The sequence below is a fragment of the Solanum verrucosum genome, unplaced genomic scaffold (genome assembly GCF_900185275.1).
Source record: "Solanum verrucosum unplaced genomic scaffold, falcon-dt-bn FXZP01000277.1, whole genome shotgun sequence".
Classification (NCBI taxonomy): Eukaryota; Viridiplantae; Streptophyta; class Magnoliopsida; order Solanales; family Solanaceae; genus Solanum; species Solanum verrucosum.
Genome location: NW_026019945.1, coordinates 1,220,750 through 1,232,783, shown reverse-complemented (window position 1 = coordinate 1,232,783; position 12,034 = coordinate 1,220,750). Strand labels below are relative to the sequence as shown.

At 35.6% G+C, this 12,034-nt stretch overlaps 2 protein-coding genes across 3 annotated transcripts; one reads left to right on the top strand and one right to left on the bottom strand.

Moving 5' to 3' along the window:
• Positions 1 to 2,674: 2,674 nt before the first annotated feature.
• Positions 2,675 to 7,626, top strand: LOC125839518 (probable WRKY transcription factor 20). 2 transcript variants are annotated; one of them, XM_049518505.1, is made up of 6 exons: positions 2,675 to 2,942; positions 4,176 to 4,370; positions 5,479 to 6,031; positions 6,142 to 6,310; positions 6,380 to 6,535; positions 7,038 to 7,626. In XM_049518505.1, exons 1-6 carry the CDS (start codon positions 2,703 to 2,705, stop codon positions 7,513 to 7,515), a joined length of 1,791 nt encoding a protein of 596 aa, XP_049374462.1. In that variant the 5' UTR covers positions 2,675 to 2,702; the 3' UTR covers positions 7,516 to 7,626. The 2 variants fall into 2 exon arrangements, with proteins under 2 accessions (XP_049374462.1, XP_049374470.1); XM_049518513.1 differs by lacking the exon at positions 2,675 to 2,942 and adding an exon at positions 4,036 to 4,059.
• A 372-nt stretch (positions 7,627 to 7,998) lies between these two features.
• LOC125839354 (scarecrow-like protein 21) lies at positions 7,999 to 11,404 on the bottom strand. Its single transcript, XM_049518348.1, has 2 exons — positions 11,193 to 11,404; positions 7,999 to 9,964 (listed from the first exon to the last, which is right to left on the bottom strand). Exon 2 carries the CDS (start codon positions 9,811 to 9,813, stop codon positions 8,200 to 8,202), a length of 1,614 nt encoding a protein of 537 aa, XP_049374305.1. The 5' UTR covers positions 9,814 to 9,964; positions 11,193 to 11,404; the 3' UTR covers positions 7,999 to 8,199.
• Between the last annotated feature and the right edge of the window lie 630 nt (positions 11,405 to 12,034).

Below are 12,034 nucleotides of genomic sequence, written 5' to 3'. Positions count from 1 at the left end.
TCATGGTATTAATGTCAATAGTAATTTATGACTTTTCAATCCACCGACATGGAATGGTTTGGCGTGTGACGCAAGGATAATGTGGGTGCTCTTAGCTTATTTTGGGTAATTTTAATTTTTAGCTTTGAAATTCATGGTCTTTATTATTTTATTTTTTTACTAAATAAAATATGGGTACCAAAACATTAAAAATAAAATAGAATGTAGTCTTAAGACAAAAAAAAATCGCTAGGTACGACTTACAAGTTAGATCTTATAATAAGTTCAACTCTAAATCATTATATGTTAGGTTTATACGCTAATTTTATGTCTTATAAGACCTAACTTGTCTCTTGTGAAATTTATATGGACTTATGTTTCGAGACATAAGTTCAATAGTATGAACTTGTCCCTAATGATTTTTATCTTTTTTAATATTAAGAATAAAAAATTGTCTTCCAAATTAGATAACACTAAATTTATGCTTCACGGATTTATTTTTTAAAAAAAATTTATCTACCAAAATTAAGTCATGGATAAGGATACTTTGAATAATAAATTTTCACTAAATTTTCTTACGTAAAAATTAAAGACTATCCCGAAATAGGGACGGTACGGGAAAAAACTTGCGTACTGCCTGCCATCCAGGCCCATGGTCTATACTGAAAAGTCCAGTTGTTTGGCCCAAGCAAGTTAAGTAATGGATTCGCTTATGTCATGGCCCTCAAAATTAGATGGGCTTTTTCCAAACCTAGGATTTGCATTGGATGGCCAATTATATGTACTATTTAAGTTATATTTATATTGACAAAGTATTTCACATTTAGCCTATTATCGGACGTTAGCCGTGGTTATTGCTCTTCCTTTGCTTTTTGAGGTTTTTTTTCACCTGGTGTTTAGTGTCTGTATTAAAGTCCCGATTAAATTTGAGTCGCGGACTGCTAGGTCCATTTGGGTTGATGCTTCCAACAAAAAATTTCTACATATCCAAGACTCGCCAAGACTTTTAGTTAAGGATGGAGCAGTCTCACCACTTTACTATAATTCATATGGATTCCTTTGTTGCTTCTTCTTCTTTTTGATGAATTATAACTAGTAAAATCAGTCATTAAGAGTACATAAAACTTTTTAAAGTGTTTTCTTTTTATAAATTTGACATACTTTACTTAGCGTCTTAGTTTAAACTTTAAATCTGAGAAAATCGTTTGATTCATGGATACAGAAGACGATAAATAAAAACTGGGAAGATAAGATATACACAAATCTTATCTCTATCTTTACGGAATAGAAAAACTATTCCCGATAAATTCCCAACTCAAAAGAGACGATATTTGAATCAAAATTATCAAAAAAATATGAAAACAAAATATCAAACGTATGATAATATACATTGAAAAATAAGAAACTATACGACAACTGATAATAGCATGTCAACCAAGATTTCTTTTTCTTAAAAGAGGACCGCCAACCCACCCCAAATGTACTCAACTTGCATTATTTTTCTATTATTATATAGGTGTATCTTAACCGAATTCCAATAACATAGATGAAACCAAACGTAAAGGAATATAATTGAAAATGGCAATTATTGAGAGGGAAATTATTTACATATAGTACTTGGATAGAGACAACTCATGAATAACACCCACATATGACATCCCATGTCCCATAGTCAACTTGCGTCCAATCGTCTTTCACTTAGTAATATCAAAAGTACACACACAATATGTTATATAAATATCTATTTTCACCCAAAATATCTAATCAACTTAATTAGAAGATCGATATATAAGTTGTATCTAAAAAAATGTATTTTCAAGTAGTTTGGATATATGAAATTTAAGAAAATTGGTAGATTGACGATGAAGTCGTACGTCGTATTGAAATAAAATGAGAGAAATGTAGACTCACATATCGAATACTATGTTGTTAAAATGTATCATCAAGGCTTAAAAGAGTTTTACAGCGCGGTGGTTAAGTCTGAAATGTTGTACGGGGCAGAGTGTTATTCAATCCAGATCACACAATATCAAAATATGAAGATAGCGAAGATGAGAGTGTTCAGATGGATGTGTAGACATGCTAGACAATATGATATTATGAACGAACTTATACAAGACAAGGTAGAAGTGACGAACAAGTTGAAATAGTTCAAGTATATGAAAAAGAGGCGCGCGGATGCACCAACAAAGAAGAGTGAGAAATAAACTAAAACACTTTTTAGGAGAGGTAGATGTACATAGGCCAAGAAAAGCTAGAAAGTGTGATTAAACAAGACACAATACATCTTGAACTTTTCAAAGGCATAACGACCCTCGATAAAATTAATATGAAAGTTGAAGATTATAGTATAAGAGCATTAGGTAGTTGAGTGTTGTCGTACTCTTATAAATGGAAGAGGAATGTAACTAATCTCCTCTTCCAATCCTTTTTTTAGCACTATTATTTAGTATTCATGTTGTATTTATACTTTTATTTTTATCATTATTTATTAGTTTGATGTAAACCCCAACCATTAAATTTTTGCCCACAAGAAAATTGTAAATTGAAAGAAAAAAAATTAATTCCCTTTCTTATAAAGGTGCCAAATTACCGTTTTATGTAAAATGTCGAAACTACCCCTGCCCACTGCCCCCGGTCACCCTGTTGGGTCACACTCCTTTTGACTGTTGTCTTCTCCAACACACCCAAAAAAAAACAAACAAACCCCTTCTGAATCGTCAATGGAAGACTCTCACTCTCAGCAGCAGCAGCTGCACTCTACTTCCGAGCAACAACTCAGAGATGGACAAATCTCCACCGGCGGTTTCCGTCACAACGCCGCCGGATCGAACGGCGGTGCTAAGTACAAGCTCATGACTCCTGCTATGCTTCCGATCTCTAGGTCCGCCTGTATCACCATACCTCCCGGTCTCAGTCCTTCCTCCTTCCTCGAATCTCCTGTTCTTCTTTCTAACATCAAAGTCAGTTCTCAATCTCTATTTCTCACATTTCTCTGTTTTTTTTAACCATTATTATCGGACGAAATTTAAGCTTGTTTTGTTGTAATGTAACACATTAGCTGAAGAAATGAAGTTATTTTGACTACGATGCTTTTTTTAATTGGAGAATTTCAGTAGATCCAGGATGTTGAGGTGATTACGAGTACTAATGAGCTGTTGTTATGTTTTGATTGATAAGAAAACGAAGGATAAGCTATAAGGAAAAATAATTAGGGAATCTTAACAATTATTAAGATAATCTAATTAGTTTAAGTGTTGTTAAGAATAAGGTGTATAGTTGTGCTGTCGTCAATTGAGTGAAATGCAAACTATTAGTAAAACTTTTTTCCTTCTTTTGTTCAGTTTGATTGCGTCATAATATACTAATCAGTGGAGGATTTGAGGATTTTTTTTATGTGATTGTTGCTTTCTTAAAGTACGGTTTGAATTATTGATTAGATATTTGGTTCTTTTCATTGGCATTTGCAATTTCCAACTTGTTGGTTTGATTCTTCTGCATATAGCTAAGTGCTCATTTAAGAATATAATATTTATCTATAAATATATGTATGTTTATCTGTGCAAATTGTCACCGTTGGTTCTGATGCTTTCATGAACGATGAACTGTATTGGTGCATATGTCGTTTTTTAATAGAATTATGCTTCTTGCCTTTACCAGAATACATATTCTTCATTCTTCTGCGTGGAAAAAGCTCAGTTAGGCATCAGTGTTGTTTTTTCACATAATGAATCTTCCTTTTCGCAAGGTGCTCAGCTTTTCCACTATGTTGTTCCTTGTGGAAAAATATGTTTATTTTCTAATGTTCTGTCCTGATAATGGCATCAGTAAATTCCCTACATTGTTCTTCTGACCTACTTATATGCTTTTTAAAGCTTGCCTAAATGTTTGTCTTATTCGGACGTAAATGCTAATGTTCTGTTGCAGATAAATGATCTTTTGCACTACTATAAGTAGCATCTATCTTCCTCCACCCAAATGAAAAGAAATGAACCTGAAGGTGACGTAAAAAAGAAAAAAAATTTTCTCCCTCCTCAACGAAGCAGAAAACTGAGAAAGAGTAGTAAATATATGTACCATGTCTGTCTATGGATGAATGTGTTTCCCTTTGGAAAAGAAAATTGTGATCAATAACTTAAAAGTTTATTTCATTTACCTATCAAAACACTTAAGTCTATTTCACTTATAACCTGCAGGCTGAGCCATCTCCGACTACAGGTTCCTTCTCCAAATTTCAAACAGTGCAAGGCTCTGGTGGGGCTGCTGCATTCTTATTGACAAGAGGTTATGCTAGTGGCAATACATATATTGAAAGAAAAGCAAGCTGCTTTGAGTACCAATATGCCGGTGGATCTAGTTCTACATCAGGATCATTAGCAACTGAACATGTGGTAATGCTCTATTAGAAAATATTATTGATGTTGGATTAGAAACAAAAAACAAATGAAACAAGAGCTTTTTTATTAGCAGTAGCCCTCTTTAACAACTGACTAATGTTTAACTTAGAAAAAATGAAAGTTTAACTCTGAGGTTCAGGTTCCTGTTCTTGTGCCATTCTCTTGATATGGCATCTATTTGAGGTTAATGTCAAATGTGCAGGTTGTAAATGGTGTTGTAACATGCTATCTGAAAGTAAAGTAGCTTTGATTTGCTCATCTGTTTTTTTCTTCTTCATATCGAAGAGACTCGTGTTTCTTAAGTGGCAGCACTACAGTCCTTTTCACACAAGTAGAGTATCATTAATTTGGTTATGTCGGTAAATTGATAGCACCGTGAGCAGTAGCTTGAGTGTGGTCATGCATAATGTCAAGAAATGAATTGTTAAACCAGTGGATGTGACCTTTCATCTACTATGCCTTGTCGCTGATCCTTCTTACCTCTTGTATGATTTGTCACATTACTATTAAAAAAATATTCGATTAACAAATTCCAGAAGTTATTACAATTAAAAATCATAAATTTGATTGATGGTGCATCCATCCAATTAACTTTGCAGGGAATGTACAATAACTAACTTAAATCTATTCTTCTGTGACTGTAAAATCATGACAGAATGCACGTTATAAGTAACCCTGCAAATTAGTTTGTCAAAGTAATTCTTTCAAATTTCTTTTTTTATTTTTAAATGGTAGTAATTCTTTTGAACTTTTAGAAAATCAACATGTATCACACATCTAGTGGCTATTTTCCCAATATCTTCCTCGTCCTTCTTGTTTTATGTTGCATGGTGCATGGATGGAGCTTCCTTTTTTTACTGAGTTCAGAAGCATCGATCTCCCTGTATATCTTAAAGGTTCCACAAGAGTATAAATTTTGCCTTGCACACATTTTTTTTTTGGGCCCTCTTCTGATGAGTTTTCTCTTCTTGTAGGTAGATCTTCAAAAATAAATATTTAGATCTAAATTCTACTATCTTGTTGAATAATTTGATTACAGAAAAGAATATATTAGTTTACTAGTAGTCAGTTCCTACATTCCTAATATGCTTCTGTAATCTAGATTTCTACAGGTCTCAACCAACAACAAAATGAGCCACTGAAAGAAGTTCAAGATCAAAGTCATCCTCAATTGTTAGTACCTTCATCTCTAGCTAAACACGAGATGGAAACATCAAAAGAACTGAGTTTATCTGCACCTATTAATGTTGATGCTTCATCAAAAGAAGAGAGTCTATATGAACCTATTAACGTTGATGCCATGAATCCGAGAGGTCAATCTAGTGCAAGCATGCAAGGATCGCATGCCGATCATAAAGAAGTATCATCAGTAACATCTGATAGATCATCAGATGATGGGTATAACTGGCGAAAGTATGGCCAGAAACTTGTTAAAGGAAGTGAATTTCCGAGAAGCTATTACAAATGTACATATCCAAACTGCGAAGTGAAAAAGATATTTGAGCGGTCACCTGAAGGACAAATAACAGAGATTGTTTATAAAGGTTCTCATGATCATCCTAAACCCCAACTGAGCCGCCGATTTTCTCCTGGTGCTCTCATGTCTATCCAAGAAGATAAATGTGAGAAAGAAGCGTGTTTCAGGGGTCAAGAAGGTAAACAAGTAGCTCTTTTGGTCTTCATTTCCCTCTCAATTGAACATAAAGTGGTTATTCTGAAGAAGTTTTCGTAATGTTATTCTGAGTCAACCTTTATTGATTCTCAGTCTATGTAGAAGACAAGTTCAACAACAATGTTCAAACTAGTAAAACTGAGCCTAGTAGTACTCCTGTATCACCTCAGCAAGCGGACACTGGTGGTCTTGAAGGAGCAGGGTCACAGATGCATGGCACTAATGATGATATGGATGAGGATGATCAATTTGCGAAAAGAAGGTAAAACTATTGGAGCACCTTCAATTTATTCCTGCAATAAATCTGATAATTGGTTAATATTTTAAGCAGGAAAATGGATGGTGGGATGGATATAACACCAGTGATTAAGCCTATCCGTGAACCACGTGTTGTTGTTCAAACAGTCAGTGAAGTTGATATATTGGATGATGGGTACAAGTGGCGCAAATATGGACAGAAGGTGGTCCGAGGCAATCCTAATCCTAGGTATGTAATGTCTATGGTTTGTAGTTATCTGAACATGTGACCTCATGTTACATTATTGTCGTGTACACAGACCTGATATATCTTGCAATGTAACAAGTATCTGACAAAGGTCATTACTGGTTGTTGGTTGTGTTGGCTAGTCTATAAAGTAGTCATATAAATATGATCGGAGTTGTAGCCTAAGAAAGTGTGACACTTTTGATATCATGCCTTCTCTTGACGAGAGGTAAGAGCCTCTAAGAGACAATGAGGTCTCTAGGATAGCAGATCCTTAATCCATCGATCCCCAAGATCTTCTTTGTTGTAAGCCAACATTCTATAGTTGGGAATTTAAGATGAATTAGAGACCATTTATCACTAAGTTCATCAAACATTCGCACTCATCATGATTCTTATAGATCTCTGGCAAGCTTTTGTATCATATCATGTCCAGAAGCTAGGGATTTCGAGCATTTTCTTTTCCGAGTGGTCAATCATTTCTCCTGATTTTCATGTCATGCAGGAGCTATTACAAGTGCACCAATGCTGGATGCCCTGTCAGGAAACACGTGGAGAGGGCTTCTCATGATCCCAAAGCTGTTATCACCACATATGAAGGAAAACATAACCACGATGTACCTGCTGCAAAAAATAATAACCATGAAATGACGGGATCCTCACCTGTAACTGGCAGTTCAAGGATCAGGGCAGGAGAGACCAACTCACTTAGTCTGGATCTAGGCGTTGGTACTGGATATCGTCTGGATAATGGGAACAACGGGCAACTTCACACCCTCCATCACCAAGTTCAAATTTCACGTTCTGGTATGATGCTAGTACAGCCAGCTGCAGTTGCAGCGCGCTATGGTATTGTACATAGTGGCATGAGCCGATTTGGAGCTATAGATAATCGTGTTCAGGGACCTAGTTTCGAAACTTTGCCTTTACAACCTTCTACTCAGTCTCTCCAAAACTATGGGAAGATACTTCTTGGCCCTTGAATAGTCTCTACCATCAAGTATAAGAGCGTAACAATAAGAAGCCACCATCTATATTTTTTCCTGCATCTTGGTGGATTACAAAGATATCTCTAGTTGAAGTATAAATACTTCAGGACTCGTCGCGTCATGCTGTATAATACATCTTCACCTAGTGTTCTTCGTGTACATATACCTAGAGTATATTAGGAAATGGATGACGGAGCAAATGTCGACCTACAATGAATACAGATCAATGACATTTTCTAGGAATTATGATGAACTTTTCGATGTACCATATTTTCTGTAATTATGATGAGTGCACTTGGCTAATGTATTTTCTGTAATTTTCAATTGATATACATCCTGAATGTGTTGTTTCATGTCGTGCAAAGTGACAAACCAAATGAACTATAAACATGAGTTGGCAGATTGCAGAGATCGAAACTGGAATAAGACTACTCATGGAGTAAATTGAGCTAACAATAAAATGCACAATGTGAAAGATAAAAAAAGACTTAAATTAGTTTCTGGTAGAACAGATCCTAACAAGATTAAATTACTTGTCTTATAACTTAATACAAACAGAAAAGAAAAAAAAAAGGTGCAACTATCTCTTACCATTATCAAGCTACAAGTTAATTATGGTAGATGTACACAGACCTTACCTCTACCTTTGCGGGTAGAGAGGCTGTTTCCGACAAGAGACTATTTCCATGCACAAGAAGCAACTAAATCTCGATTCATCCAGCCAAGATAAAGAGCTCCATTTCTCTCATTAAGCGTATAGCTTTGGTAGTAATTCTCCAGCAGGGTCTTGATAGTAGCATTTACTGAGGAGCTTAACGGATATGGTTTGAACCCGGCCATAGCAAATCGTGACCTCCACCTTTCAAGAAGCTCATGACGCTCCACTCTCTCTGTCCCTTCACATGCTAATATGTTGACAATTTCACGGGCCAAGCAGTGTTGCTCAACGTTGATTCGTTCCTTATGGTCTCTAGGTAGAGCCACGTCTATTGATTCGAACACAGATAGGTAGTAATTCAGTGTCTCCAAAAACCTGGGGAAGAATTGGGCTGTATTAGTGTTGGACTCTTGCTCCACTAAGGTAACAATCTTGGGAGATAAGCTTTTAACCATCCTCAGAAGTCTGTCTCTGTGATTTTGAGTTCCAACGCTCTCATCAGGCATATGGTGCAAGACGAGCGCAAAGTTAACAGCCAATGGTTCCCCGGGACGAACCTTAAGATGCTCAATCTCAATATCTGGACAAGAAGCAGACACGGGATGAAATTCGAAAGGTACATTGCAAGATGCAGCAATGCTTGACAATCTTCGACCTACGATTTCAATCCCTCCTCCTCTGGCGTAAGCTGACGTGGAGTCATCAATCCCTGTGATGCGGATTCTTGGAGGTCCACCAGGCCGGGCTGCGAGAGCATGGATTAAGGTGATCCACTGGCTACCCTGAGCAATCAGGAAATCAATTATATGAATCGAGTTCTCATCTTTCATGGCATCAACAATTGCACCATTTGCTGACAAATATCCAAACTTGAAGTACGGACAGATTTCATAAAGCAAATGCATGTACGAGAATAGCTCAACACTAGTAGGCTCTTTGCACCTTAAGGCCTTGTAGATGGAGCTTCCTGAGGAGGCCAATCTAGCAACTAAACCTTCCAGCATATAAGCTCCTAAACGTTGTAGCGGAGATCCACAAACAGATACCACTGTGCGTAGTTCTGACATTAACCATTCAGCTGTTATCAAATTATTCTCCGCTATTGCTTTAGCACAAGCAATTAGAACTTCTTTCAAGTCTCCGCTAGGCATCATCTCCATCATTCCAACCAATTTATCCGACTCCGATGAAACTTGATTGGCTGCAGCCACAGGGATAGTATTGTATGATTCCATGCTTTCTGAATCTGGCCCCAGCATTGCAGTTTCAAGTTCCCTTAACTTGTGCTTCAGGTCAGTAACATCACTAGTGTAGCACGAACTGTTACCCGATGATTGAAATGTATCATCAGGAGAATGATGCATGTCTGAACGCCATGAATCAGAACCTTGCTGCATCATGGGGTTGAAATTAACAATAGGAGGTGAATCGGAAACAAGTTCACTAGAATTTCCCGCGGATGATTCAACATAACAGTGTTGGTCGGGTTTTAAGGTAGAGACATCAGCATAGAACGATTGGTTGTTGTTCGGATTGTTAATGGAAGGCAGGAAATAGGATTCTTGATACTCTATGGGTTGGTTATAGAATCTGTTAAACTCGTTGATATCCTCAGGGTTTTGAGAAGGCCTCATCGTGAAATATTATCTACCCGTTTAGCACATCATAGATATCCAGAAGACAACAGGAACAATTCCAGCATACACCCCGCCTCGTTAACAAAAAGTTCACCAGCTCCAAGCTTTAACATTCACATCCATAACACATTTCAAAGATCCAACTATCCTGTGGAGAAGTTAAACAAATACCATAGCAATTGTCACTAATGAGAAATCAAAAGAACACCAATTTATAAAGAACAGCTTGAACTTGATTTACTGTAAGTGTTGGACAAATGCTTTTGTTCATAGTCCTAAAAGCACTGTAAACAATATAATAACTACCTCTCGACAAGAGGGGGTTGCTCAAATGGGAAACACCCTTCAACTCCAACCCCAAGGTTGGAGCATTGAGTCACCAAGGGAGCAAAAGGAGGGAGCTCCTAGGAATGGAGTGAAAATTAAAAAAAACTACCTTTCAGTCCCAAACAAGTTAAGGTCGGCAAATTGAATCCAGATAGCTTCATTTAAGCTCATCTCACAACCTTCATCATATCAAATAAAAGCACTTTAACCAAACAACTACCTCTCGACAAGAGGGGTTGCTCAGATGGTAAGCACCCTCCACCTCCAATCTTAAGGTTGCGGATTCGACTGACCAAGGAACCAAAAGGCCAGAGCTCCTAGGGAAGGGTGAAAAGAAAATAAACTAACTCTCAGTCTCAAGAATCTCCATAGCTTTATTTAACCTCAACTCATACCCTTCATCATATAAAAAAAATCACTTTCACCAAAGTTGCAATCTTTTCTTTTCATTATTTTTTAAAAAAAAAGGTCTAGGGTAAAAGGTTAGGTCCCCACTACCCACTGCCTTAGCCTTATAGATCTTCCATATAGAGACTGAAACCCCTAATTTTCATCATCACAAAAAAGAATTCACTGAATTCCTCTCAGATTTACTGGCAAACAAATAATTCCCATCCACAAAACCCAAAAAAAATAAAATGTCTCAAATGCTTTCTAAAAACTACCAAGAATTGAAGCTTACCACTTGCATCCTAACACCAGAATTTAGCTATACAAAAAGAAATGAAGCTTACCACTTGCATCCTAACACCAGAAGTTAGCTAAACATAAAGAACCCCCCACCCCAACAACAAAAAAAAAGAAAAACAAAAAGATCCATTTTTTTTTCAAGAATGAAAAGGGGTTTCAAGTTAATACAAAAAGATTCAATTTTTTTCAAGTTTATACAAAAAGAACCAATTTTTTTCAAGAATGAAAAGGGGTTCCAAGTTTATAAAAAAAGATTCAATTTTTTTCAAGTTTACACAAAAAGATTCAATTTTTTCAAGAATTAAAACTACCCATATCTTCAGATTATCAAAAAAAAAAAAGTGAAAAAGAAAGCATACCTGATACTCAGAGAAGAAATCTTAAGCAAAAAGATTGAAGAACATGGTTAATGAAGTAATCAGAGAAAAAAGCTTAACTTTAGACAAGGCATATTCCATTTTTAGGAAGCCACTAGTGGTGAAGAAAATACTAAAAAGAAAGTCAGGAAAAAAAATCAATCTTGATTTTCAACATTGTAATAAAATTCAGAAAAAAATTGTTGAAACTGATTTTTTTGTCCTTGACTTGGGTTGGGAAGATATTTTATTACTCACCATTAATATTTTTGGTGGGAGTACAATCATCATTGTCTATATGACTTCATATTGTAGTCTCCTTTTTAATTAACTCTTTTTTTTGAAAAAATGATATTTTTTATATTAATATTATTTTTTATAAAAGTATTTGTAAATTTTTTGGTTGTTATCTTTTGTAATTACTCTTGCAACTTGTGGACTTTGTAGATTAAGATTTGACCTTCTTTTAACAAATTAAAAACTAATCAGAAGATGTTCGATCATAATTTAAAATTTTGTAAGATATTAAACATTGACAATATTTTATAAATTTTTTTAAATGTTGAGCATTTGTGAAAATAGACAAAAAATTCATGATATATTTAAAACCACATTAGCTAATATGAATGAGATTCTTTCATACTTAACTAGCGATTTCAAACTCGAGTTTTGTAAATGAAAAAAACCATAATTAGCAAGGACTCTTCTTACATGAATGTTACAAGTTACAACTTACAAGTGTGAATATGAAATTAATATATTTTGGATTAAAACTAAATAAAATAAACATAAATTGTTGGAGACTTTCGACTGTTACTGAAAACCCAATACCTAAATATTGCATT